Genomic DNA, 26,400 nt, shown 5'->3' with positions numbered 1-26,400 from the left:
TTAATTGTTCAACCAAGATAAACATATTTGTTTATGTGTTCAGTCACATACAGTATATGAAGTTTGACCAATATGCATTTTAACATCATATCATTAATTTAATGAATATGAAGTCCAATAGAAAATCGAAACTTTTTTTTATGGTAAAATGCGCAAGTTTGAATGGTCTCAGTAATAGATTCAAGTTAGCTGACCAAAGGTCAACTGAAGTTGCAAACAAATTTTTGCTCCTTCATATCTCTATTCGAAGTGGAATAATTGCACTCGCGTGCCTCATGAGAGTCACATTGATGGCGGTACGGCTGTTTGTTTTTTGGGGGGGGTGCACCTCTTTTGCAAAAAGACATTGTCCTTTTTTTTTTCTAAGCAACCAACGCACACGATGAGATTTCTGGGCACACACAGTCACACAGCTTTTAGACACTCATTAGCTCTTGCTAATACAATAAGTGTCACCTTCCATTACATGGTGCTGGCAAAGATATCAGGATTGGAAAGCCACCAAATCTCCACACAAGGGGTGCGGCAATCTCATGCTCAGTATTGTCTTTCGGCCACAATGTTGAATTGTTCTAGCTTGCGCCTTTACTAATGCTTCAAATATAAATACATATATAAAACTAAAGGTGTCAAAAAAATGCTCATAGAGGAAAAACTCTATCACGGAAGCAAGAGCACTGTCTAATGATGTGACATTCCTTCATAGTGGGGATCTTGATGTTAACTTTGCGGCTTGTTTGGGAGCGGGCAGCTGTTTAAGGAGCCGCCACACCACGCCCCACCCTATTCAAGTCCGCCGTCTCGCATATGAACAGCGCACGCAGCGTTGTTAAAAATCTTAATTAAGACTCCTAATTCTCCATGCTGTCGCCTGAGCCGAGCTGTGTGCTCACGTGAAAAGCTGTCTTTGGCATTCTGGTGTTGACATTTTTTTAGGATGTTTACAAAAAACTTGTATGTCTGACAAAATCAAGCAGGAGTATTTTATTATTTATATGAAGTTAATTGCTCGCACTTTGTAGACAGGTTTAAAAGTTACCCGTTTCCTGCCAAGACATATTTCATTGGTGAACAATATTTATATTTACCATATTTCACAGATTAGATGGAATTAAATCTCACTCCATAAAAAAAAGTAACATGAAGTGACATGACAAGTGTTTGTCAATGTCAGGATGATTTCTGGATGTAGTCTTGGGGCGACGAAAGAGCTCCCTGCGAGCGGTGGCAAAGGGCATGTGGTCCTCCGCAAACAACAGTGCCCTTAAAACGTCGAAAATGAGCGTGACGCGTGTTAAACAGGCGAAGCCCCCGCGACACTGACGTTTGACAAGATGATGGCCGTCGGCAATCATAATCAAATGAGTGAGCGGTTAACAGTCAGTGTTGAGGTATTTGTTTAAAATGATCAGCGTTAGAAGAGAGAAAGAATTCCCCGTCCATGTGACTTAGCACTACGTTGACCTCGGTCCTTCCTTCCTGACAAAAGGTGCCAGTGACTGCAAGTCGGGCATCATGGTAAACATGCCAAGGAGGTGCCCCCCTCCCCACCCCTGCTGCCCCCCGCTCCAGAACCATTTGGACCACAGGGAATGGGTTAATCACATTAGAGGCCCAGAAGAGAGATGGGAAGTAGACAGTACCGTGACAGCCGGGGTAGCACTGGCACGACTAATCCCGTTAGAGCGAGGAAAAAGGGGGACGCCATCGCGCCTACAAGGCTGAGAAAGAGAAAAACATTTTCCCAGGAATGAGTTCACCTGTATGGTAACTGGGAGAAGTTGGCCTGTTGATGCCTATTAGCTGAAACAATTGCACTTGGCACATCCAAATGTTTTTTTTCTCCCTTCATGCTGGGTACCACTTTATTGTCAGTGCTTGGAGGGAAAACAAAAAACAAAACAATCGGCAGCAGACAGTGGCATGAGATCCTCTTTCATGGCACGGCAAAAGCAGCCCCTTTCAAGTCTGTGCCACCGGCACCCCTAACAGTGAGAAGACGGGGAGGGGGCGTGCTGTAAGAAGGACAGGGCTTACTTCATCCGCCATTGTAAGTGCACCCGAGTTCAACCTTAATGTAAACCTTTGCAGGCAGGATATGAATAGGATGCTCTCTATAAAAATATATCCTGCTGAGTAATCCGGCAGATGGCCACAGCGGTGGACACGACAAGCGCGGCTGGCCACTGCAGGGGTGAACGGGGAATGTCCGATCAGCCGCCACTCTTCAGCTCGGGAGATACGGAATCAAGATTCCTAACTCCCTTTTGGCAAGGCTGGGAACCCGAGCCGTCACTTTGGATCCATCAAGTTTCTTCTTAATCTCACTCGCCATTTTTTTTTTCTCTTTCTCCCCATTTTTCGCATCGGCCCCTTTTGTTATGGGGATTAAACCGAGTGGTAAAACAGTGATTTAATGATCTTTCCATGGCTATGCGCACCACTTAAACCATGAGACAAACAAGCCAAGGCATTCTTAGAGTCACCCCCACTTAAGGCGGCTCAGTAACTGTGAAGGCTTTTCATGCAGTATTAAGCTGCGCCTGATTATTTTTCCCGCTGTCGTGTGATGTGCGGTGCGCCACTCTGGGAAAAATTCAACGTTTTGTCTTTTGTTGAGGCCCATTGTAAATAAGACAAGAAGACAACTGGAGCTTAATTACATTAGGAAAGCGCCATAAGGAGTACAATTTTGTATTTGAAATAAAACATTTTGAAATAAGCCTTGAGGCTTTTTTAAAAAGGTCTTTTAGAATGATTACCTCTATGGCAGGGCAAGCAAAACTGAACATTATTATCTTGAAAAAAGCAGAATATGTGGATATCATAACTATTGTCAAAGTGTTCATAATGCTTTGGCTGGGCATTATATAATGTTTATTTCCAGTACTTTTATGAAACTTGCAATTTTCTACCAAATATAAAAGCCTATCCAAAGAAATATTTCAGTGTATATTAATCTACAAATATATACATCATACTCTTAGTTTCAAAACATGGTAACGAAATTCTCCATAAAACATAATTCATATGAGAAATATTTGGCATTTAATTTCCTAGATACATGCAGGAAAACGCTAAACAGCTCATTTACATGTCATACCAACAATAGCCAGCAGATAGCGCTGTTGGGAAAGGAAAATTGAATTGCCAAAGATGATAACGGGGTGTATGTATTGTATTGGGGTTAAAACCACTGAGCTGGAGATTATTGCACCATCGAAAACACACAGATGACCCATAAGTGACATGCGACCTTCTCATATCATGACAACATCATAAAAATAATTCCTAAGAAAAAAGAATTGGTCTGATGAGTTTTTACAATGTAGGTATGCTGCTTTTATGAGATACAGTGAGACTTCAAACACAGAAACTCCTTTCTGGGACGCTGTGTAAAACAAATGGAAATAATATGCAGCAATAAGTTACACTTATCATACAAGTGTAAACATGACTTAACAGAATTATAATAAGGTGAAAATGAAATACAAATACAGTCCTTATACTTGGATTTCTCATCATCACTAATTTAGCAGTGTAAATTCCGTGCATGCGAAGTGAGGCTAAATATTTTTACGTGAAGATGTTATTGAGGCATGTGAGGCTTAACACTTTCATTTAGGAAAACAATTCCTAGATGTTTGTACTCACATCACTTTAACACAATGACGCTTTTGTAAATTAAAGGATTATCAAGGACACTTCTAATATTCCATTGATGGTTATGCAAGATTTCCTGCCTAATTTCATTATTAAACAACAGAGGGGTTCTGCAAATATCAACATACACAGAAATTAAAAACAAGACGAAATCAGAACAACATCCTTAATGTTGGATTAAATGATGTATTGATGGAATAAGCAGATTCCTCTTTGGAGGTTTAAGAGTCTGACGGTGTGCTACTTATAAAGATTTAAGCCTCCATATCTAGGTTACACTGCTCCCTCCCACAATCCAGATGATGCCATCTGTGATAAAGGAGCGATGCACGTGTTTGTGTGTGCATCTGTGTTTGTGTGTGCGTGTAATGCTTTCAAATCAAATAGTGAGTGTCTCCTTTCACTGTTAATCCAGGGGAGCTATTAACTGACGTGTAGGCTTCTGTTTATTTTGAACATTGGGTATAAGAGACAAAGTTGAGGGACTGGAGCTGACAGTCATTGTGATACTAGCAACAGGTGAATTCCACCTCTTGAAAAGATGCGAGATTAGAACACAAAAAGTACTATACAGTAATGGATACCAATATATGGGTGGGCTTTATAGATATTACTTACATTTTTTGCTTACAGTGGGGGGGGGGTAACTTAACTGTGAAGATGCTTTGTGCAATATTGACATGGCCTTGAACCTCGGCATCAATTTGCTGGTGCATGACAAGTACAAATGAATGTATAGTTTGAGAGGCAGAGTTAAATGCTCACCTGAACATGAAGATCTTGTTGCTTCAAGGTTATGACTTCCCTCATACTTGGTCCAAGGTGAGGTCTTGGACCTGGGAGAAGAAGAAAAAACCACACAGGATGTCAGAGGTCTACTAAGGGATTGGTCGATCCAGTAAATCTGCTGACTAAATCCTCTCATGTTGTGATTTAGACTGGGAGGTCATGTTGTCACACTGCATTCCGCCGTGCACGAATTTCTCCAACAGAGCTGGCACACAACTGCATTGAGGAATTTAAAATAAGTATATGTTGATTTTTTAAAACTTTATTTTAATGAAAACAATTGGTGTCCACTGCTCCGCCTGGCGCGTAAAAAACGAATATACTCAATTCTGACAACAGCGCAGGTACGTTTTTATTTATTTATTTTGTGCATTTAAAAAAATGTGTTTTGCGCTCCCACTGTTGCATTGTCGCACATGAATGTTTTGTAAGGAGTATTGGAAATAGTTACCCGTGGTATTTGGGTGCCGCACAGTTAATTTCGAATCGTTTTTGCGCACCTGAACGCAAATGGGTTGATATGCCCACAGCACGACGCGCAAGGAATTATGGGTTACGGTAAAAATAAAAATTGCAAGTGAGAATAAAATAAGTGGGAAAAAAAGAAACGTATTTGCTGGGTCACGTACCTTTCTGAATTGCGTATGCAGTAGTTATTTTTTATTTTATTATCATTATTATTTAGTCCTTTAAAAAATGTTGCCAAGCATGGCCCAAACGCATCCAAATTAAATTCTTACCCTGAATAGACATGCAACAATATGGACATTAAATAAATTCAAGCAGTGAATATACTGTAAATGTGGATTAAAAATTGGCATGCAATTATGACTTAACCTGCATCATAGACCTAATCCATTTGAAGAGGCACACAATATTCAAGAATAATAATATACAAGGTCAGATGAAGTAGTTTTATCTGTGAAAGGTAAGTTTTTGTGTTGTATGGTGCTCAATTAACACCAATTTGGTCTTGTCTTCCAGCAGGTGCCGTGGGCGAGGTGTGAGGAAGAGTGATGCCTTTGGTCAGGAGAACCATTGAGCCTCGGCACCTATGCCAAGGTGCAGTGCCCGACAGGATTGATAGCGAGCTGGAATGTGTCAACAACAACACCTTGTCTGCCATCATCCGTCAGCTCAGTAGTCTGAGTAAGATACTCTGATGTTCATGAACTGAATGATGCATACTACACTTGACAATGTCATACTCAAAGACAAATGCTGCAATGTGACATGCAAAGAGAAACATTAACAGGCTATTTTTGGAAACAAATTTACTCTCGGACATCTGGCTTGTCGCTGACACACACATCCGCATGTTCAATGTGTGTGTGATGCGATTTAGTCACATTATGAAGGGTTAGAGAGCTTACCGGCGAGCTAAGATGAAGAATAGATGGGAACACAAAGCCAGTCTAATTATAATACTCTGCCATTCTTAACATTTGCTTGAGAACGTATCACGTGGCACACCCGTAATCCAGACAAATTAATTGGATTTAGAAAAGCACACCAACAGTCGCCCAGTGAGTGTAGATTATAAAATGCATGGATACTGAATGATCTAAAATGAATGCTAGTATCCTAGCCACATTATCATCAACTAACAGATATTCTGAAAATTTTTGCTTGCAGGTAAACATGCAGAAAATGTATTTGGTGATCTTTTCAATGAAGCCAACACATTTTATGTACGTGCAAACTCACTCCAAGATCGCATTGACCGCTTGGCTATCAAGGTCACTCAGCTAGACTCCAGTGTGGAAGAAGGTCAGTTGTACCAACAATAAATGTAAAAAAAAAAAAAAGATTCCAATATGTTCACTACCATCCTCCTGTTTTGCAGTTTCTCTGCAGGCTATAAACCTGAGGAAGGCTTTTAAAAGCTCGACCAATCAGGACCAGCAGGTGTTGTCCAAAGGCAGCACACCGAGCTCGGTGACCGATATGTACGACAAAAGCGACCAGCCACCTCCTCTTCGAGACCTCACTGCTTTTAGGTATACGTCAAAGTTGGTTGGGAAACACTGATCTAGTTAACTTGTTTACAATCAAGATGAACACATTCTTTTTTTTTTTTTATTAGAGAGGACGGCACTGATGCCATGAAGTTCTATTCAGACCCGTCCTACTTTTTTGACTTGTGGAAGGAGAAAATGCTGCAAGATACAGAGGACAAGAGGAAAGAAAGGAGGAGGCAAAGGGTGAGAGGATGCACACACCATTTAATTGACACATATTCTTTATCCTCAGCAACAACTACTATTGCCGCAACTTACTGAGCAGTTGTCAATGCCCATGTTTTGCATGCATGCTCACGACTTTACCTTTCTTTCAGGAGCAGAAGCGATGCGTGGAGAGTAGCACCATCCAGCGCCAGGTGAAGAAGGTGAGGAAGGCTCGAAACCGCAGACAAGAATGGAACATGATGGCTTTCGACAAAGAGCTTCGACCGGATCACCGCCACCCCCAAACTCTGCGGCGTGGGGCATCTTCCGAAGGCTCACTCTCCCCAGAGGGCAGGTTTGTGCCATGAAAATGTGATAAAGGACCTTCAAATCCTCATTTAGTCTCTCGAAATTAACATCGCAACACAATTCACTTTCTGTCACCAGCACTTATTCAAACCGGAAATCATGTCTTTCACTTTATTCTTCTAAGGCCCGACCTTCCTGACTATCCGAGCCCACCTGTGCCATCACAGGGCGCTTCTAACTTCATCAAGTCGCATGGGAAGGTGCAGCCTTCTCCACCGCCAGAGCACGAATACCACAGCATTGACGTCAACTATAAGAAAACAACATTAGAAACTCAAGTCGCAGAGAAGATGAACTCTTCAATACGCCTGCCGGCAGATTATAAGTATGATTGGAAGATAACCACTGTTATGTAATTAAAGCTAGAATTTAACGTTGTTGTTTTAATGATACATAATCCATTTTGCTTTTCATTGTCAATCAGCTGCGCCCACCCTCCACCTACCCATGGCCCACCCATCCCATCAGCCCAGACAGCCTTTGGTTTCAGCCCCCCAGCAGTTCACAATGGAGCCACTACGCATGGTTACCCACTTCCACCTGTACCTCCTCCAGGACCTCCCCCAGGTCCCCCGCCACCACCTCTCCCTCCCCCAGCCTCATCACACCCCAGTGGAAGCATCAGAACTGAAATAAAACCACTGAGAGATGGGAGGAGTGATCTGTTATCTGCAATCCGCATGGGTGGGTACTGATCTGTGTCCATGGTCAGGAAATGTATGTATGGTTATGTGATTATAACATTTGCTTCTGGTCAATAGGCATCCAGTTGAAAAAAGTGCAAGAACAGCAAGAGCTGCAAAACAAGCATGACCCAGTCGGGAACGACGTGGCCACCATCCTGTCACGACGTATTGCGGTGGAGTACACCGATTCTGACGACGACTCAGAGCTGGATGACAATGAATGGTCCGACTGACTTCAGTGTGGTTTCATTTTGACCTTCTGTATTACAAGACGTGATGAAGAGGATGTGTGTTTGTATTTGCCATGACTTTCCTCACTTTGTTTTGTTGTTTCGTGACAAACAAGATCATGAAATTTCATGGGTACACCAATAATTATTTTTTTTATCACTTTTGTGCCACAATATAATGTATTGTTTTACGTATGACAGTCTAATATATGTCTATATTTATTTTGTTTTATGATAAAAATGCATCATGATGGTCTCTCTAACTTTATCCTGACTGTATCTCTCTTTTTCATTTTATTCAATCGCGCTAAAATGTTGCGTGGCAAGAGCAATAAAGCAATATGCAAGACTCCCCCCCCCCCCCCCCTCATTTTCATTGGATGTAACATTTTTGGTGAGTTTTTTTTTTTTTTTTACTGCAGTCTGTATGTCAATAGTTCAAACATACTTCAGTCCCTTGAAGTATATGGAGAAAGGAAGCCGTCAAAAAGATGTCTACATCATTAAAAAACGAAAAATTATGTAAATCTAATGTAATATTTGACATAAAGGTCATTGCTGCTCAATTTGGACCTCGACAGCTACCATCCGCAGTAGCATACGACTGGATGTAGTACATGTACAAACAGTCAAAACAATCAATAAAACAATACAGTATCGTGTCGAGCAACGTTTTACGTCAATAAAGAATGAATTGTTATTGTATTACTGCTTAGTTAAGATGAAGCTATCAATTATGTCCAATAGATGTCAGTAGCGTGCCTGCAGAATTGCATCGACCTGTGACTCGGAAACTGTGTCGCTCCAGTCGCCATGTTGGCTCCGAGACACGACTCACTCTTTGGAACCGAGGCTACTGCCGGAGCCACAATGGCGATGGTTTCTTCCGGTTTCTTCCTTATCTAGTGCAGGGCAGGTGATTAGCAGAGCTAAGCTTCTCTCTTCAGCCAATACGTGAGAGATAAAGCTGGATAACTGTACATACCTGCGAGGTAGGACATTACTAGTTGCATTAATATGACTTTTGTTAATGACGATTTTATATGTCTGTTTATAATGAGGTTGATGACGTTAGCATGTCGTTGCAAGGCAGTCAGCTGACTCGAACGTGTACACGAATCAGCTTTAGTTCGACTAACGATTTAACCCAGAAACACTTGATTCAGTTGTAATCAAAAGCACAACACACAAAATAGTATCGACGATCGTAATAGATGCTAATAAATGTTCTGCAGCCTCATCTGTGTTTGCGAGTGACCCTGTGCTGTCATTCATACTGCAGCATCGGGTCATGTGAGCTGGCCTGTTATTGACATTGGAGATGATGAAGTCTTTGCGCTTGTTTAAATGGCCCAACAGCGTGTGTGTAACACGTATGTCTCAATGGGTCTCTCTGAAGGTGAATTGTCAAGATGGATACCTCAAAACTTCCAAAGATCCAGGATGCCGAGCGAGAAAGCCAGTTCGGATATGTCCATGGAGTTTCTGGACCAGGTATTGTTTGGTCATCTTTTGGAAATAGATTCAAAATGCACAATGCTAATTCATCATTTTGCTTTTAAATATTATTAATAATAAATATATTAATAATAAATAATTAGGTTTTCAAAATCTAAGCTGGACCAAGCTAAACCCAAATCATAAACTAACCCTGTGTGCCTAATATTACATGATAAATACCTAACTATTGCATTGTGTTTGTTCATATTTGTTCTTTTCTTTCGCAGTGGTGACAGCTACAGCAATGGCGGGAGCCGCCATGTACGAGCTGGTCCGCGTAGGCCACAGCGAGCTGGTGGGAGAGATCATCCGTTTAGAAGGAGACATGGCCACCATCCAGGTCTATGAGGAGACTTGTATCCTGTTTTTCCACTCGGGTTGCTCCTCTGGAGTCAAACATTTAGGAGGCCATGCTCATTGAATGTTACTAAACTGTCATTTGGTACTCACTGTCTTTGGTGTTGCTTTCCTTGACTAAGCCCCATAGCTGGCGTGTCCGTGGGTGATCCAGTTCTTCGCACAGGTAAACCCCTCTCTGTGGAGTTGGGGCCAGGAGTCATGGGCTCCATCTTTGACGGGATCCAACGGCCACTGAAAGACATCAATGACCTCACACAAAGCATCTACATTCCAAGAGGAGTGAATATCGGCGCCTTGAACAGAGATATTAAATGGGAGTTTACTCCGTGCCAAAGTCTTCGGGTATGCTGTTAAGTGGATGTTCATGCTCAGTGGATCGGGAAACATCAATGTGTTCATAGTAAAACTTCATAAAGTGAAATTATAACAAAAAATATCTTATAGGTTGGCAGTCACGTTACAGGTGGCGACATCTACGGCATGGTGTTTGAGAACTCCCTAATAAAGCACAAACTGATGCTTCCGCCTCGCAGCAGAGGCACAGTCACGTACGTGGCGCCGACCGGAAACTACGACGTCTCTGTGAGTCTTGGACCCCAAACGTTTTGTTGTTGTTTCTGGTTCAATAGAAACTAATGCTTTTTGTCATTGATGTGTTCAGGATGTGGTTCTTGAACTGGATTTTGAAGGCATCAAGGAGAAGTTTACCATGGTGCAGGTGTGGCCGGTGCGACAAGTCCGCCCAGTCACAGAAAAACTGCCTGCCAATCATCCTCTGCTCACTGGTCAGAGAGTCCTGGATGCACTTTTTCCGTGAGGCTCTCCGAATATAATGTAAACATTTAGCTTTTGTGTTTTGAACAAAACTGATGGGAGTTCGATGCACTTTACAGATGCGTGCAAGGTGGCACCACAGCTATACCAGGTGCTTTTGGCTGTGGAAAGACTGTAATCTCCCAGTCCTTGTCCAAATATTCCAACAGTGATGTCATTGTTTATGTTGGATGTGGAGAGCGTGGGAATGAAATGTCGGAAGTGCTGCGAGATTTCCCAGAGGTCAGTGAAAGAATGTTACTTGATTTAATTAAAAGGTTGAATTGTAATCTTCAAGTGTTCACAATATTCAAACTGAAACCGGCCAACAGCTTACAATGGAAGTTGGTGGCAAAGTGGAGAGCATCATGAAGAGAACGGCGCTTGTTGCAAACACTTCCAACATGCCCGTGGCTGCCAGAGAAGCTTCAATCTATACAGGTACCAAAAAAAAAAAAATCCACTACTGTCCTTGATGAAGTGTGTCACTTAATTGATCTCATTCCAAACAGGGATCACACTATCTGAATACTTCCGAGATATGGGTTACAACGTGAGCATGATGGCCGACTCAACGTCGCGATGGGCCGAAGCGCTGAGAGAAATCTCTGGCCGGTTAGCTGAAATGCCTGCCGGTGAGTTCACAATGCATGTGACCGAGAAGATGCCATTTTGTGAACCGCGGCTTGGTGTCATCGTGTGTAGACAGCGGCTACCCGGCCTACCTGGGCGCTAGGCTCGCCTCCTTCTACGAGCGAGCGGGACGCGTAAAGTGTCTGGGGAATCCTGAGCGAGAAGGCAGTGTCAGCATCGTAGGAGCGTAAGAAGGTTTTTATTTTAACAAGATAGGCAATAAAATAACATACGTGACACATTGTTGGATTAATTTTTCCTAGTGTGTCGCCCCCTGGTGGAGACTTCTCAGACCCTGTCACATCAGCTACATTGGGCATTGTGCAGGTAAGTGGAGACTGCTATGCACGTATTCACGAGATAACCTTATCAACTATGACACTATCCCCCTACGTTTGTGTCCTTCCAGGTGTTCTGGGGGCTGGACAAGAAGTTAGCTCAGAGAAAACACTTCCCATCTGTCAACTGGTTGATTAGCTACAGCAAGTACACAAGGGCACTGGATGAATACTACGATAAACACTTCCCTGAGTTTGTGCCTCTTCGTACAAAAGCCAAGGAGATTCTCCAGGAGGAGGAAGACCTGGCTGAGATTGTACAGCTTGTAGGAAAGGTAAGGAAAGAGATGATTTTGAAAGCTCAAGCAGGGCACAATAAATCATCATGCCATCTTGGCTTATATTTTGTTTTCAGGCTTCTCTAGCCGAGACTGACAAGATCACGCTGGAAGTGGCCAAGCTCATTAAAGACGACTTCCTGCAGCAGAATGGTTACACCCCATACGACAGGTGATTGATGACAAAAGCATGTCAACAAAATATCATCTCACCCCACGTCTCCACCAATAGGTTCTGCCCCTTCTACAAAACGGTCGGCATCCTCTCAAACATGATCGCCTTTTACGACATGGCGCGGCACGCCGTAGAGTCCACGGCTCAGAGCGACAACAAAATCACTTGGGCCATGATCAGGGAACACCTAGGCGAGACCTTGTACAAGATCAGCTCGATGAAGTTTAAGGTATGGCTGATTGTGTCGACACACGGGGTGGAGCTAATGCATCAAACACTAACCAATTTTTTTTTCACATTTTTGTGCTATCACCAATGGATACACCAGGACCCAGTTAAGGATGGTGAAGCTAAGATAAAAGCAGACTACGCACAACTGCTGGAGGACATGCAGAATGCGTTCCGGACCTTAGAAGAATGAGTTAAGCACCTCCTCCTCAATTTCTCAAGCCCATGTTTGGTGGCGCAGTCTAGTGCAGATTAAACGGTCCTATTTCTGAATGTCACGTGAACTCCTTTGTGTTTACTCTCCCATGTAAACATTCCATCATGTGCACAGGTTTTACATTTCATCCTCTCCTGTAAAAAATGGAACAGTCAGTACGTATTTATTTATCAATCATAATGTTGCAGGTAAAATAATTTACTGGAAATATGCACATGACTAAAGGGACATTGTGTTGTCTGAAGGGAAGGCAAACTCATCGTGTACCTTTTATCCTCCAAAGTCTGATAATTATGTGATTGTGTGGACTATATACTTGATATTGTGTGTAAAATGTGAATGAATGGAGTCAATTAGAATTGTGCTGTAACAAAGCCGATGTTTATGTAAAGTCAAGTGTGTCTCATGAAATATAATAATAGCAATACATTCGAGTGTGTTTTATTTGTTGACTTTACACCTGCAAAAGCAGGAGATGCAAGAAGAGTAGAGAGTGGTCATTTCATTTGTATGACACTTTGCCCTTTTACGCTTCTAAATGTGGAAGTGGGAAAGAATCTGCTCAAGTGCAATGAGACGGTAGATGGCACACAAACTGTCAGGCAATTGAACGCCAACATAGTTGGTGACTGCAGTGGTACATAGAAATTGAAATATTCCAATTTGTAAATTTGTTACATTGCCTTTTATCCCCCACAAATAGCGGAACTTCATGACCCTAAATGAAGACCCAATTTCAACCCAGTGAAGACAAAGAAATTATCAAAAAAAAAAAAATGAGGTCATAGTTTTCCTGTGCATCCCCTCCCACACACACAAGCACATACTCATGACATCTTGCCTGTGCACTCGTCACACACTGGCTCGTTCAAATTGCGGCAGTAATTCCTCCAAAATAGATTAGAGGCGGCCTGTGTATCTCCAGTTCCGGCTTCCATCAAGACTAATGGAAGCACAAAGCCACAGGAGCAAGAGCAGCAGCTTTTGCACTGCATTGATTGAGTTCATCCAGACTCACACTCATACACATTAAAAAGGTTTAAGTGACCTCATAAGGCACGGGCCTTTAGCTCGTAATGCACGTGGCCCTTTTAGATGATCTGATATTCAGTGATAAATTGATAGAAAAATCAGGGCGGGTTCACCGCTGCTGTCCTGACATCACCTAAGGGCAACTTACAGTCCATAGCAGAGTGCTCATAAAAGTAAAAGCACCACTGCAAATCTGGTCTTCTCATTTTCTTGAGTCGCAAATTATTATAGTCGATTGCCATCTACGTATAGCGCTTCTATAAGGCTCAAGGGTCAAAGGTGAGTGGAAGCCTATTGACCCCTGACCTCAGAACTGTGACAAGGCTTTGCAGATGTGGTTGCACAAGTGTGCACACCCTATTTAGATTGGGACGTGGCTGTATTCTGAAGTAATCACATTCAGACTCATCTTGAATGGCCGTTGTGGTCCAGTGAAAATAATCACAGTGTTTTATATCATAAAGTGAGTGATGAGGGTCACACTACAATATTCTAATGAAGACATTTTTTTTTTCTATGGCCATTACAACGCTTGCAGATAATCTTATAGCAAGTGGAATGCAAAGACACAAATATCCAAACAACAAGTGGACCGGTCACAAAGTCTTCCAGAGTTTTCTGTGAGCAAGCGGCAAGGTCAGGTTGCTTGTGTTGGGGAGGAAATGTGATCCCAGAGGGTGGAGCTGCCCTGTGGATCATCACATCACTCCACTCCACTTCACTCCACGTCCATCTACTACACTGCCTGTCGTGTGGCTAATATTATATTATGCAGCCTTGTCCTGCAGCCAGGCCAGTGTGGAGCCACCGGGGCTGCTGACCATCTCAGAAACAAAGCTCCCTCAGCATATCAAAGTTTTTCCTTCCGGAAAAGGTAACTGCAGCAAAATTAGCTTACATTTGCTGAAGAACTTTTTGTTGCCGATGTGAAGAAGCAAGAGTAAGACTTGATGAGATGCTCGCACCGTGGGAAGGCTAAAGAGGGCGACCATCGCACGGAGGCACCACCGTTGAGCCGTGACAACTTTTCTTTTTCTTTAACACATACAACTGGTATATTTTTTTCTTCTTCATTCACTCACACAAGAGCCGGAGCAATAGCCGAGAGACGTTTTCACTCATTCTTGCTCAGAAGGGTTTGGGAATAAAAGGTAAGTTAAGAATTTGATAATATACGTATGTCTTTGTAAAGTTGGAAATTTTTTTTACAAGTCTGTAAAGATACTACTACAACTAATAATATTAATAATAATAATATTATAATAATTAATAATTATATAATTAGTTTGATTTGCTAAGGAATACATTCAGTGTCGAGCACCTGCACACTCTAGATATAAAAAAAGTATAAAAAATTCTACCAATACTGACGTAAGAATGCTAATTTTGATTAACACTTTGAAGCTGATAATATTCATCGTTCATGTTGAAATATGCAATACTAACGTACAATAGTTGGAAGTAACGGCAATAAAGTGCAATATTGAGTACTTGATTGGCCCAGATAGTTTGTGTCTCAATGGACATAATGGCCTTGTTTCAACAAATTACATTGAAAGCACCACAGGCTGATTATAGAAATTAATAATTTTTTAGACATCCCACAGGATCCAGATAATTAGCTTCTCATAACCACCTATTACTGTAAATATAATTTTACTTGCAAGACTTTGGTAACATTTTTTTTTCTCCTCAAGTGAGGGTTGTTTTGTGTATAGGTCAAAGCAAGCCACCATGAAATGGGATAAGTTGAAACCACCAGAACCTGATGATCCAATGTGTTGCTGCGAATGTGACGTATTCCAGTACGGATGTTGCTGTGACTGTGAAGATCTGGACGAGACCTTCAACAGGTATGGATGGAGATACATTTGTGTACCTAAACATCACAATGAAACCTGTCTATTGCTTTGTCTGTCCCTTCACTGATTTTGAAGATGGCTGAGAGCCAAGGCACCAAAAAGTGGTAGTGGTTGTCATTCATTTCTACTGGAGGCCTTGATTGACAACTTGGAGATCTCCCTGGTTCCTGCACTGGTTCTGCTGCCTCTCCTGATGCGTGTGGCGGCACTGCACTACCTTCTTGGTATCATCATCTTAAGCGCTCTGCCCGGCCTGGTGTTGTGGCTCTACTACGCCACCCACAAGAGGAAGAGACGCACGCTCTTCTTCCTTACCCTGGCGCTCTATTCTCTGGCCTACGCGTACTACCTCTTCATCACTGAGATTATACCTCGCGGAGACGTGAGTCAGACGCAGCTGTGTACCGTGACCGCCGGGATGATTTTGACTCTTGTCTCTCTGGTTCGGACCAAGAGAAGTCCGGGATTTGTTAGTGCTACACCACAAGAGGAGGACGATAAGGGGTCAGCACATCTCACTGGGGCTGTCCTGACAGAGGCATCATCCTCTTTCTCAAAACCAAGTGAAAAGTGGAGCAGGTGTCCCATGTGCAAGATAACACGACCTCCTCGGGCGGGACATTGTAGAACATGTGGAGTTTGTGTTCAACGTCTGGACCACCATTGTGTCTGGTGTGTGACTTGATAGTTCATTTACAACGGAAAACTGACTTATTTTTGTAGAATACGATGAATCCAAGATTTTTACTTTGTTGTAGGATAAACAGTTGTGTGGGTCAGAGTAACCACCGCAGCTTCCTGTTGACCCTGTGTGTGTTCCTGCTTACATCTTTGTATGGGATCAGTTTGGTGCTGCACAGCCTGTGTCCTCAACAATATCTAGTCAGCGCGCTCTTCTACTGCCCGGGTGTCTACTCTCAGGCCAGGTATGAACCACAAGATTTTTTTTTCCTAGTATTTTTATAGAATTGGTAAATTAAATATAATATAAATCAATATTTTTTTAAAAGGAATTAATGTCATTTCTGAGTTCTAAAATGAACAGGCACGTTCAAACAGAATCTAAGTGGTGCTAAAGTATCTGATGAGGGCTATTTTAGTGCAGCTTTTTTTTTTTTATTCAGTCACATATTTAAAATAAAATCCCCTCTCTAACATCAGTTCAACCCAAGGTGTGTTGATATTTGAGGGGCATATAGTTGCACCTTAATTTACTGATGGTTAATGAAAGGCACTTTAAATGCTAGCTGGGTGTGTGCTGAGTTTGAATGTGATTGCTTAATTCTGAACACAGCCTCCCGCCTATTTATAAGAGGGTGTGTGCATTTGTGCAACTATGTTATGTCGGGTTTTTTAATTTTGTTTTAAAGTCCCTTCTTTGTTTTTGTTGTGCAGGATTTAGGTTAACTGATTGTGGGGTATAAAAATTTATTAATTTATACTCATCTATTTTTTTCCTAATTTTTAACAGCTGCACATTTTTATGTCCCTCTTTGTCGGTGTGTGTAGCTCGGCGCTCTGCTTCACCTGTGCCTGGTACAGCGTGATAGTCACAGGCGGGCTGCTGTACCTACTGGTGGCACAGGTCGTGAATATCAGCTTCAATGTGACCGAGCGGGAGGCCCAGCTGGCCCTGAGGAACAAAACGGGCCAAAGTCGCCTTTGGGGGCTTGCCGTCGCTACGGGAACGTATTCACGAGGCTTCTACCAGAACTGGGTTGATTTTCTCATTATGGCCGACGCCTCCACGTGTCCTCGATCCGGCCCCCCTGACTTGGTCTAGTTTCACAACTCAACATTAACGTAGTTAAGCTTGTGTTTTTCAAAAAGGAAACGGTGCTTTTGTTTTGTTGTTTATGAATATTGAAACAAAACATGGATATTACATGCATCATGAGTGGAAAATTAAACTTGCATGTGCAAAATAAAAAGCTCACTTGTGACTGTTTGTGCAGTTTTGTGGTAAATACATACTTTTAATTATTAATATGGTAATGAAGGCCTGTCCATTGTGGGTATGATATTTTATGTGTTCTTTCTTGGAGTAAGTTGTTTAAATCAATACATAGTCTTCATGTAATGTTCAAGTCGATGGACTCAGCGTTTTTCTGGTTTCCCCGTCAATGCATCCCCATGTGAATAAATGTGGGCTTCTTGAGTTAAATTATTGCAATGGCTGCATAAGAAATTCCAAGTTGGTTTCCTGAACTCACTCAAAATAAAACTGAAGCATTCTTGTTAAATAATCTGGCAAAAAGTGACATTACATTGATTACATTCTTCCTCGGGGCTGATGATTTACCTGTTTAAACTGGCAAGGTATGTGAGGATGTAATGCAAATATCTCCCTGGGATGGGGAAAGCGCAATTTTGGCTTATGTTGCTTTTTATTTGGACGATATACTATAAATCACTATCAATGCTCATTTTTACAATCCTACTCAATAAATCCTGACAGAGCAGGACAAGTGAATACAGTAGATGATCCGATCCACCACATTGGCATTTGGTTTCTCATGTGTCAAGTTGTTTGTGTTGTAACTGCTGACAGCTGAATTTCATTCTGTCCCCTCTGCCGTGGAATACACCAGAGAGGACCCACTCTTTTGTTCTCCATTTTGAGTCCAACTAAGGGGATTATGAAATATGCAATGTGACACTCTCAAGGACATTTTGCTGAATCCTAAGCGTGATAGGGTCTAAAGTGTGGCTGCGGGAACATGTTTGGACTCATCCCAGCTCTCGTTTTTGGTAGGAGTGAGTGTGCTTGCAGGGGAGAGAAAGAGAGTCCTCCGCTATATAAAGAGATGTCAGGCAGGCAGAGCTTTTACCGTTGGACGTTCTCCTCTTTGTCGTCCGTTGCTTTCCGGCTGCTATGGTCTTATTGGTGACCGTCTTGGCGGTCGTGCTGACCTCCATCAGGGCCGAAGTCATACCCCCAGCTGACTTCAACGTCCAAGGGGTAAGACATATCGACTGGGTGGAAAGATGATTTTATGTCATTTTTTTAGCGTCTAGAATATTTTGCATGTCTCCGCAGATGGCAGGTAAGTGGTACCTGATCGGTTTCGCCACTAACGGCCAGTGGTTCGTCCAACACCGCGCCGGCATGAAAATGGGCACGGCCATGCTCAACCCAACTGCAGACGGTGACCTGGATATTTCATATGCCAGTCTAAAGTGAGAAAGACAGACTAATGTGGATTTTTGAAGTGCGAAAGGGTGACGCTGCTTACCATGTATCAGTTGCTCTTGTGCAGACCTGATGGAACATGTTGGAGAATGAACAACCTAGCCAAGAAGACCGACATGCCTGGAAAGTTCACATACACGAGTGAGTGTACACTATATTGACAAAATTGACTGTTCTCAAGTATTTAGTTTTTAAGCAGTAATACTCAAAATTTGAAGGACAGGCCTGCTTATGTGAATCCACATGCCAAGCAGTTACTCTGCCAGTTATCATATCTTTTCCATCCAAGCAGTTCTGCCTTCTTGAGATTTGTCCACTTGTGTCTTATCAGGTTGGGGCAACGAGAATGACATGCGCGTGGTGGATGTCAAGTATGACCAGTACGCCCTGACTCAAACTGTTAAGGCATCTGGAGATCATCCCACCGTTGTAAACAAGCTGTATGGTAATAATCTTGATTTTACACTTGGTCGGATTTAAAATATTCCGTTGGTCAAGAGTGGGAGACGAACCTGGTGGTTCCACAGGCCGCGGAGTGGATCTGAGCCAAGATCTGCAAGACAGGTTCAGGCAGTTCTCCCTGGAAAGTGGAATCCTAGCTGAAAACATTGCAATCCTCCCCCAAAATGGTACGATAAAGACAAACATTTCATTTTGTTTCAACATTTTGAAGGACATAACTGTTTTGCCCCGTTTAGGTGAGTGCACTGCTGCCTAGCTCCTTGCCAGCCTCATCTTAACCCATCAAGACATTTTATGCTAATAAAATTCAAAGAGCTAAAATACTTTGTTTTGTTTTATTTCCTTTTTTTAACAAATACGACACATCCAGAATGACACAGCCCACTTTCATCAAGTGTTTTAACATCTACACGCTTTATACAGATTTGTATACAAAACAATAATTTACGTCCCATAGAAGTCTAGTTACACATAACTATACAACAACTTGTAAATGAAATAAATATAAAAAACAAACCACAAGGGTGAGGGGGTAAATGTAAAAAGTACACCACAAGAACCTGTCTTCTGAAGTTGCTTCTACAAACATTTACATTTTTTTTCCCTTCTGGTAAGAGCATTGTGTGTTGTTGGAAAAAAATAGACAGTCCATTTACAGCTGGCAGCACCTCATAGTCGCCCCTCCACTACAGATACAAGTCACTATTTAGGCATTTTTTGTATTGGCTAAATATTGTCTGATTTCATCACTCACTGATCCACTATTTGTCGAATTTTCACTGATCGTGCGACTTTGAATACTAATCTCCGAATGATTGATTGTTTCTCATTTATGAGCCAAGGAGCGTTGGCTATTGGTCACAAAATGCAAGCCACCGTTCCAGCATCGGGAAACACAAATGCTTTAAGTCAGTCATACATAATTGGCACATACTTTTTGATAAAAGCCTTTACCTTTACCCAACTGTCAAGCGCTACAGCAAATATGCTCCTAATCCAGACTGCTCTAAGTACACTGGGACTCAGAGACGCACCTTACACACAGGTTTGGGGAAATGAAATGAGGACAGTTACAATTGCAGTCTGCAAAATGAAAAAGGGTATCAAAAAGAGACATTTGCACTATCCGCCATGCAACCTCCCCCCCCCCCCATCATGCAGTAAAAAGTGCAAGTCTACAGAGTTCTGCTGCTCACCGACATCATCAGTGTTATGTACATGTGTATACAAGCCAAGAGACAGGAGGCTGACAGTGTAAAAGATTACTACAGTGAACCCCCGCACAACGGTAAGACAATTTTAAAGCCATCCTTTGTGACTTTTATACCAAAGCCAAATATTATTTTATGTGTTGGTGCTTTGTGTGCATAAGCACCGGTTGTTTGCAATTGCTGTAACATCTATGCTAACACCTGTTTGGCTCATGCTAGGAACAAGATAGTGGAAATCCAGACGTGATTGACTGCTTTGGTGTTTAAAGTAAAACATTTTTTTTCTTCTTTTTTAATTGTCTGTGTTTTGCAGTAAACTTCTAATGTGATGTACCAGATACATCTTGAAACACAAGTGCTTTGCCTTATTTGGAGAACCACGCAAGCAAGTAGTTTCTGATTTCATGACAGTAATGTGTTGGTTAAAACAGGACCTTAAAAATATATATAAGGAAGGGGTAAAAGTTTCACCTCTTGAAACTGGAACATATCCATGATAAACGGGGGTTCACTGTAAACAAGAGGACAGGCTAAGTGCAGCAAACACTCCACATAGTTTCACGTGAGTGGTGCAGTGCTGAGGGTGTGATGGGCCGTCCTATTACTCTGCCTGGACCACATCTTTGTGGTGGCGCAAGATGTGCTGGTTCTTCTCCGACGGTCGTCGGAAGCCTTTCGAACAAATCTCGCAGCGGTGCGGGTAGTCCTTGGTGTGGATGGAAATCACGTGCCGCTTGAATCCCGACGCGTCACCCGTGCTGTAGTCGCAGTACTGACACTGGTAAATTCGGCGCTCTTTCTGTCCTTTGCCGATAACCACGGTCACGCTGCTCGCTAGGCTGGCTGCGCTCACTCTAGCGGGCGGGCCGGAAGCGGCTGCGGAGGCGCTAGGGGCAGACTTTTTAGGGGACGCAGCGGGAGAGTCTGTCTCTGTCCTCTTGGCCTCGCTCTTTTCAGGGGAGGCCTGTTGCTGTTCCTTGGTGTGGACAGACAAGATGTGGCGACTGAGGACAAAAGGGTCGGCGTTTTTGAAGTTGCAGTGTCGGCACTGGTGGACTTTCTTAGTGCGGTGGGCCACCGAGTGCTTCTTGAGTTCGGACGGCCGGTGGAAGCCTTTGCCGCAAACGGCGCATTTATGCGGGTAGTCCTTGGTGTGCACGGATATGATGTGCCGTTTCAGGTCGCTGGAATTGGAACTTTTGTGGTCACAGTGGGCACAATGGTGGGTCTTATTTTCCTCATGCGTAAGTCCGTGCTGGTTTAACTCCTCCTCCTCCGCAAACGTCTGGAAACAGCGCTCACACTTGTACGGCATCTCCTTGCTATGCTTCGTCTTGATGTGAGTCTTGAGGTTGGACGAGTCAGCTGACTTGTAATCGCAATATATGCAGGAGTAAGGCTTCTCGCCTGTATGCGTGCGCATGTGTTTCTTCAACTCGGAGGGGTGACGGAAACCTTTCCCACATTCCACGCAAATGTGCGGGAAGCTTTTACTGTGAACGGCCAACAAGTGTCGGTTGAGCAGTCCTTGCTCAGCTGTTTCATACTCACAGAACTTGCATTTGTGCGTCTTGGCGGCTGGCGGCGGAGGCGGCGGCTGCTGACTCTTGGCTTCCCGATGGTGGTGCTGCAGTCTGTGGGAGAACAGCGCTGCCTGCTGGTGGAACTCCTTGCCACACGCTTCGCACTCAAAAGGAGCCTTGGTGCTCAGGGCATGCACCTCCATGTGGTTATGCAAGCTGGCTTTCTTGTTGGTGGTGAAGTCACAGTCTGTGCACTGGTATTTTTTTCGCGTCAGAACCTCCTGGTGATGATTCTTTGTGTGCCGCTTTAGGAAGCCACGCGATTTGAACTTTTTGCCACAAAGCATGCAGGGATACACTGTCAGAGGTTGACCATAGGGACCGATGATGATGGCTGGGAGGGAGAAATAAGAGCAACATCATCCATTGATAGTTTTCTCCAGTGACAACAACAAAACATAATTGACTGAAATTTTACCAAGGCTAGCAGTCTAGGTTAATCTACTAAGTGTCCCATTATCTAGAGTAGACCACACGTGTGAAAAATACCTTGATGGCTAGGGAAAATACATTTGAATGGGCCTCTACATGAAAAGAATGTATACAATGAAGTGAAAGAAAAATCTACCCACACAGAAGTTTTAAAATTCGATTTTCAGTGTGTGACCATTTGTACCTGTTTGGACTTGTCGTGGTTCAGATCGCCGCTTGGTCTTGTTGCGCTGTCGGCCTATTTCATCAACACCGTCCGATTCGTCGATGTGCAGGAGTGCGCTTGCGGCTCCGTTACGGTTTTCACAGCTCTCACTATCCTCCACAACTGTGAGGACAAAGGAATTACTTCAATAAGATTAAATCTGACTTCCAGTATGATTCAACCAATTATAAAACCTGAGAAACCCCAAGCTGTCACCCATCTAAATGTTACAAATTTCTTTCACAAAAGCATAAAAGCAAGTTCATCACCTCACACAACTTCAGTCACACACACAAAAAAATATTGACATGTCAAAAATAGTATTTATGACTGTAAGTGAAGTTGCTGAGGCCTGTAAAGTTTGCAATTCAATTGCTTTAACTCACTCACCATGGTTTTCTTGGTGATGAGAATCGTCAACAGACATGTAAACCATTTTCTCTCGAAGTGTTTGGCCTGAATCAGTCAGTGCCACATTATCCATGTCCCCATCGCTGATGTCCACTGATTCTCCTGAAGAACAATTTTTGAAACAAAAAAAAAGCATGTAAAGCCTCTTGTTTGTTTCTGATATTTTGAGAACACCATGGGCGAATGCTTCAGTTAAAAATGCTTCTTACCCATGTCATCCTCCCCAGAGTCAGCTTTGAAGATGTAGACCTTTATCACCTCCTGTCCATCTTCATCCTTCTCCACTTCTTGGTCCTCCACTGCTCCCTGAACCGTTACCTCTGTCCCATCCTCTGACACCATTTTGCCAGCTTCGTCCACTAGTGAAGGGTGACAAAAAGGACTTATCTTCACAATCAATCACAGGAGGTGGTGACATTTACTCTTAGTGCTCCAACACAGTTGAAATTTTGGAAAATAAAAAAAAAAATAGCATCACAGTCAAGTGGTGATCATCAGTACAGCACAAATAAGGTAACTCACATGATATCATCAGATAATCGCCACAACTATCTTGGTCATCATCCTGCTGCTCGGGGTCGAGGCCATCTTCGGGGATGTCACCCATAGCGACGCCTTCCTCCTCACCATCCAAGGCCATCACGCAGGTTTCTACAGCGACATCTTCATCTTCATCGCAGTGCACATACTCAGATACCACATCCTCAACAGCATCCTGGATGACTAGCTCGTCTGGGGCAAACCTGTGCACCGCCATGCCTTCACCCTCGCCCTCTGACACCAACAAAGTCTCTTGAAGCTCCACAACAAACTCCTGCCCGCCGGCACCACCCTCATCTGGAAGAGGCAGGATTACCCAGTTAGCCAGATAAGCATGCAGACCATTTGCTTATTCAAAATAAAGATCCATAGGATTGAATGGCTCACTGTCATGCATGCGTCATCATCTTGGGTCAAACTTATCTGGCTAAACTAAGAATCCTGCTTCTTCAAATAACCCCAATAGTGTCTTCTTACTAGCTTAAACTTTTTGCACAATATAGACATGAATGGCTCATTACCCGATCCGTGTAATATTATTTTAGGCTCTTCAGAAGATATTGAAAGTCTGGTGACCTCCTCGTCCATTGTCCTTGCACTGCATTTGTTACTGGGGAGCTGAAAACAAATAAAAAACACTTAGGTCTTCCACACTACGAGTAACGGGATTTTTTCTTTCAGATTTTAATAAGTTAGCAATAAAGAATGTAATATGCATTATTCTTTGATGTCCCTTTTTCAAAGTTGGGAGCTAAAACAGCATGACTTAACATACACACAATTTCAGAGTTCTTTTAGCCCATCAAAACTCTTTACAAGCGAACGAGCACCACCTTCCTGTGTTACACTGTACATAATTTTTACATCCCCCCCCCCCCCCCCCCTTTCACAGAAAGGGATGCTGAAGGATGCTGGGGTACCATCCGCCGAAATTCAGGGAAAGAGATAAATATGGCGTTAAAGATGATGTGCAACAGAGGAGCCGTTAATTATCCTGTAAATATACACCAGCAAATCGAATCAACCAAAGAGACGAGACACGATACGATCAGCAAAGTAAAAATTAATAACTGCAGTGTTGCACTGGCCACCGACGAAGAACACATTTTCACACGTGAGACAGACTCTAAATGGATTTATGCAAAACAGTTACACAATAAAAGAGTAGGTTATGTAACAAAGAAGAAGCTCGGTCTACATGTCGTGAGCCGAACACACCTCTGCCACAGTTTGATCACACCAGTAGCATCCGCCATTTTGTTAGCTTCGTGTACAAACGAATGCTAATTTCACTCCCGTATGTAGACTAATCAAAGCAAAGAAAATAATTTTAACTGGGCTGCTGTTGAGAATTGTCGCGCGTTGAAAGAGTTGACACAATACGCGCGTGGCGGAAGTGATCATAATGCAAAATAAATCCGCTCCTTTTTTGAGCTAGCTAGTTAGCACGCTAGCTAAAACGATAGGCCTAAATTCCCGTTACAAATTGTGGCCTTTCTTTGGGCCTGGGCCTAAGAAGAAAAGGCCACACCGCTTCTTTTTGCGGCCTCTCGGTGGAAATTAATGAATAAATTAAAATGTCTCATGCATGCAGAAGAAGAATAAGCCTAATGAAAAAATACACAACACACACGAGCAAGTGCACATTTAGCATTGCAAGTGGCCGCCTTACGAGCAACAAGGAGCCCCGTACCAGATGCAGCAGGGATGGCCTCCGTCCGCTCCTCGGCTTACCAGGGCCGCTTGGTCACCCCCCCACTACCCCAGACTCGGGCTCGATTCAATCGGGTATTTGGCGTTATTTGGGCGGGCCGCAGAGGAGTCGAGAAGGAGGGGTCGGGGGATGTATCTGGAGCTCCACTCAAAGCAAGGCAGAGCGTCTGGAGCCTGATCTTGTCATGCTAGTAGCCCCCCGCTCCTCCAAGCTCCGAGGCCGCCGTCAGCGCGACACGTCACAGCCCGAGAGCTGCAGGAAAATGCGGAAGGGTTTGTGGTGGAAAGCACGCGGATAAGTAGCAAACGAAAACAGGCCATAAACCCGAGACGACCCCTCATTTGTTTCTGTTATATTAATTTGCAAAGACCACTGGGGAGAGTGACACTTGGGGCTCTTTGTTGTACACTTAGCCGTAGGATTAAGGGCTGCAGGCGAGTAGTTTTTACAAAATAGAGTCACACTACGGTCCCACTTTGGGCATTAAAGCGAAAACAACAAAAATAAACAAATACAAGCTGGACTAGTTTCCATCAAAACACTAACATCTATGTACTAGTTTTCACACACATTTTGATTTTGAACATTGGTTTTCAAACCTTTTGCACCAAGTAACACTTAAAAAAAACATTAGTACTAAGTACTAATGACCACCATTAAAATACAGTAGTGTAGCGGATAGTGTTGGTTCGGGAGTAAACGATTCGTTAAAAAGAACGATTCTTTTTAGTGAACGTGAGTGAACGTATCACTTCCTGAAGTTCTTTTTTCAGTTCATATGACTTCAACCAACATGCAATAACGTAACTTATCCCACACAGTAAGTGTCGGTGATGCGCATTGAAGCTGGTGCCACCTCGCCGCAAAACAAAACGAAGAAGAAAACTGACGTAGCTTCCTGTTCACGAACGAGTCAATTTCCCGCTCACGACCGAGTGAATGAGTGACTGATTGTTGCTTTGCCTTTCCCATTCAACAACGGATAAGCGTGTGTGTTTGGGGGCGAACGATTCTTTTGAATGAATCTTTTGAGTGAACTGATTCCAAAGATTCAGTTCATTTAAAAGAACTGGAATGCACGTCACTACTCATTGCTTCCTGTTAAGTAAGTGAACTGGTACTATTAGAGCGCCACCAGCGCGGTGGTGCAAACCGACATTACGCGTAAGAAAAACATTTTGTGCACTTTTCAAAATATAAAAAAATAAAAAGACTCAAATAGATGTTACTAGCATACTAGCGTGCGTTTGTCGTGCGTGTTGTTTAACGCTAGAGGGACATTACGCAACAACATTGCACACTCGGGGA

General features: G+C 43.0%; 4 protein-coding genes and 1 long non-coding RNA gene across 13 annotated transcripts; 3 read left to right on the top strand and 2 right to left on the bottom strand.

Annotated features, from left to right (window-relative positions):
- Positions 1 to 3,025: 3,025 nt before the first annotated feature.
- LOC125981845 (uncharacterized) lies at positions 3,026 to 4,996 on the bottom strand. Its single transcript, XR_007486179.2, has 3 exons — positions 4,904 to 4,996; positions 4,429 to 4,499; positions 3,026 to 3,391 (listed from the first exon to the last, which is right to left on the bottom strand). It is a non-coding gene; the product is annotated as an uncharacterized lncRNA (long non-coding RNA).
- Positions 4,596 to 8,571, top strand: LOC125981823 (actin-binding protein WASF3-like). 2 transcript variants are annotated; one of them, XM_049741851.2, is made up of 9 exons: positions 4,596 to 4,796; positions 5,440 to 5,601; positions 6,088 to 6,222; positions 6,299 to 6,452; positions 6,539 to 6,656; positions 6,791 to 6,975; positions 7,114 to 7,314; positions 7,414 to 7,673; positions 7,751 to 8,571. In XM_049741851.2, exons 2-9 carry the CDS (start codon positions 5,469 to 5,471, stop codon positions 7,906 to 7,908), a joined length of 1,344 nt encoding a protein of 447 aa, XP_049597808.1. In that variant the 5' UTR covers positions 4,596 to 4,796; positions 5,440 to 5,468; the 3' UTR covers positions 7,909 to 8,571. The 2 variants fall into 2 exon arrangements, with proteins under 2 accessions (XP_049597808.1, XP_049597807.1); XM_049741850.2 differs by having other exon boundaries at positions 4,597 to 4,796; positions 5,437 to 5,601.
- A 175-nt stretch (positions 8,572 to 8,746) lies between these two features.
- On the top strand, positions 8,747 to 12,876 carry LOC125981818 (V-type proton ATPase catalytic subunit A). Its single transcript, XM_049741833.1, has 15 exons — positions 8,747 to 8,897; positions 9,305 to 9,399; positions 9,633 to 9,761; positions 9,893 to 10,107; positions 10,210 to 10,347; positions 10,427 to 10,578; positions 10,659 to 10,821; positions 10,911 to 11,019; positions 11,091 to 11,213; positions 11,284 to 11,398; positions 11,475 to 11,538; positions 11,621 to 11,824; positions 11,905 to 11,999; positions 12,060 to 12,231; positions 12,331 to 12,876. The coding sequence occupies exons 2-15, from the start codon at positions 9,318 to 9,320 to the stop codon at positions 12,421 to 12,423; spliced, it is 1,854 nt and encodes a 617-aa protein (XP_049597790.1). The 5' UTR covers positions 8,747 to 8,897; positions 9,305 to 9,317; the 3' UTR covers positions 12,424 to 12,876.
- Positions 12,877 to 14,225: 1,349 nt separating this feature from the next.
- LOC125981843 (palmitoyltransferase ZDHHC23-A) lies at positions 14,226 to 19,319 on the top strand. 2 transcript variants are annotated; one of them, XM_049741882.2, is made up of 10 exons: positions 14,226 to 14,630; positions 15,177 to 15,332; positions 15,417 to 16,013; positions 16,100 to 16,267; positions 16,851 to 17,090; positions 18,360 to 18,521; positions 18,602 to 18,675; positions 18,866 to 18,979; positions 19,062 to 19,163; positions 19,233 to 19,319. In XM_049741882.2, the coding sequence occupies exons 2-10, from the start codon at positions 15,214 to 15,216 to the stop codon at positions 19,250 to 19,252; spliced, it is 1,596 nt and encodes a 531-aa protein (XP_049597839.1). In that variant the 5' UTR covers positions 14,226 to 14,630; positions 15,177 to 15,213; the 3' UTR covers positions 19,253 to 19,319. The 2 variants fall into 2 exon arrangements, with proteins under 2 accessions (XP_049597839.1, XP_068509229.1); XM_068653128.1 differs by lacking the exons at positions 14,226 to 14,630; positions 15,177 to 15,332; positions 15,417 to 16,013; positions 16,100 to 16,267; positions 16,851 to 17,090 and adding an exon at positions 18,137 to 18,303 and having other exon boundaries at positions 18,382 to 18,521.
- On the bottom strand, positions 19,318 to 25,354 carry LOC125981817 (zinc finger Y-chromosomal protein). 7 transcript variants are annotated; one of them, XM_049741829.2, is made up of 8 exons: positions 25,051 to 25,353; positions 23,900 to 23,996; positions 23,582 to 23,675; positions 23,361 to 23,507; positions 23,048 to 23,197; positions 22,818 to 22,940; positions 22,407 to 22,550; positions 19,318 to 22,124 (listed from the first exon to the last, which is right to left on the bottom strand). In XM_049741829.2, exons 3-8 carry the CDS (start codon positions 23,673 to 23,675, stop codon positions 20,809 to 20,811), a joined length of 1,974 nt encoding a protein of 657 aa, XP_049597786.1. In that variant the 5' UTR covers positions 23,900 to 23,996; positions 25,051 to 25,353; the 3' UTR covers positions 19,318 to 20,808. The 7 variants fall into 7 exon arrangements, with proteins under 7 accessions (XP_049597786.1, XP_049597784.1, XP_049597787.1 ...); XM_049741827.2 differs by having other exon boundaries at positions 25,072 to 25,353; XM_049741830.2 differs by having other exon boundaries at positions 23,361 to 23,489; positions 25,072 to 25,353.
- Positions 25,355 to 26,400: the final 1,046 nt, after the last annotated feature.

The sequence above is a fragment of the Syngnathus scovelli genome, chromosome 15 (assembly GCF_024217435.2).
Source record: "Syngnathus scovelli strain Florida chromosome 15, RoL_Ssco_1.2, whole genome shotgun sequence".
NCBI classification, from domain to species: Eukaryota; Metazoa; Chordata; class Actinopteri; order Syngnathiformes; family Syngnathidae; genus Syngnathus; species Syngnathus scovelli.
Note: the sequence above shows the minus strand (reverse complement) of the source record. Positions and strands in the feature narration are given on the sequence as shown.

Bases quoted from the DNA above. Each gene is read 5' to 3' on its own strand.
- LOC125981843 (XM_049741882.2), top strand. From the start codon at position 15,214: ATGAAATGGGATAAGTTGAAACCACCAGAACCTGATGATCCAATGTGT. The intron at 16,268-16,850 runs GTATGAACCACA...CGGTGTGTGTAG, and splicing joins GGTGTCTACTCTCAGGCCAG to CTCGGCGCTCTGCTTCACCT. The intron at 17,091-18,359 runs GTGTCCTCGATC...TTTAGCGTCTAG, and splicing joins ATTATGGCCGACGCCTCCAC to AATATTTTGCATGTCTCCGC.
- LOC125981817 (XM_049741826.2), bottom strand. From the start codon at position 23,966: ATGGACGAGGAGGTCACCAGACTTTCAATATCTTCTGAAGAGCCTAAA. The intron at 22,551-22,817 runs GTGAGTGAGTTA...TTGTCCTCACAG, and splicing joins TCATCACCAAGAAAACCATG to TTGTGGAGGATAGTGAGAGC. The intron at 22,125-22,406 runs GTACAAATGGTC...TCTCCCTCCCAG, and splicing joins ACCACGACAAGTCCAAACAG to CCATCATCATCGGTCCCTAT.
- LOC125981823 (XM_049741851.2), top strand. From the start codon at position 5,469: ATGCCTTTGGTCAGGAGAACCATTGAGCCTCGGCACCTATGCCAAGGT. The intron at 5,602-6,087 runs GTAAGATACTCT...TTTTGCTTGCAG, and splicing joins CCGTCAGCTCAGTAGTCTGA to GTAAACATGCAGAAAATGTA. The intron at 7,315-7,413 runs GTATGATTGGAA...ATTGTCAATCAG, and splicing joins CGCCTGCCGGCAGATTATAA to CTGCGCCCACCCTCCACCTA.
- LOC125981818 (XM_049741833.1), top strand. From the start codon at position 9,318: ATGGATACCTCAAAACTTCCAAAGATCCAGGATGCCGAGCGAGAAAGC. The intron at 11,399-11,474 runs GTAAGAAGGTTT...AATTTTTCCTAG, and splicing joins AGTGTCAGCATCGTAGGAGC to TGTGTCGCCCCCTGGTGGAG. The intron at 11,825-11,904 runs GTAAGGAAAGAG...TTTTGTTTTCAG, and splicing joins TTGTACAGCTTGTAGGAAAG to GCTTCTCTAGCCGAGACTGA.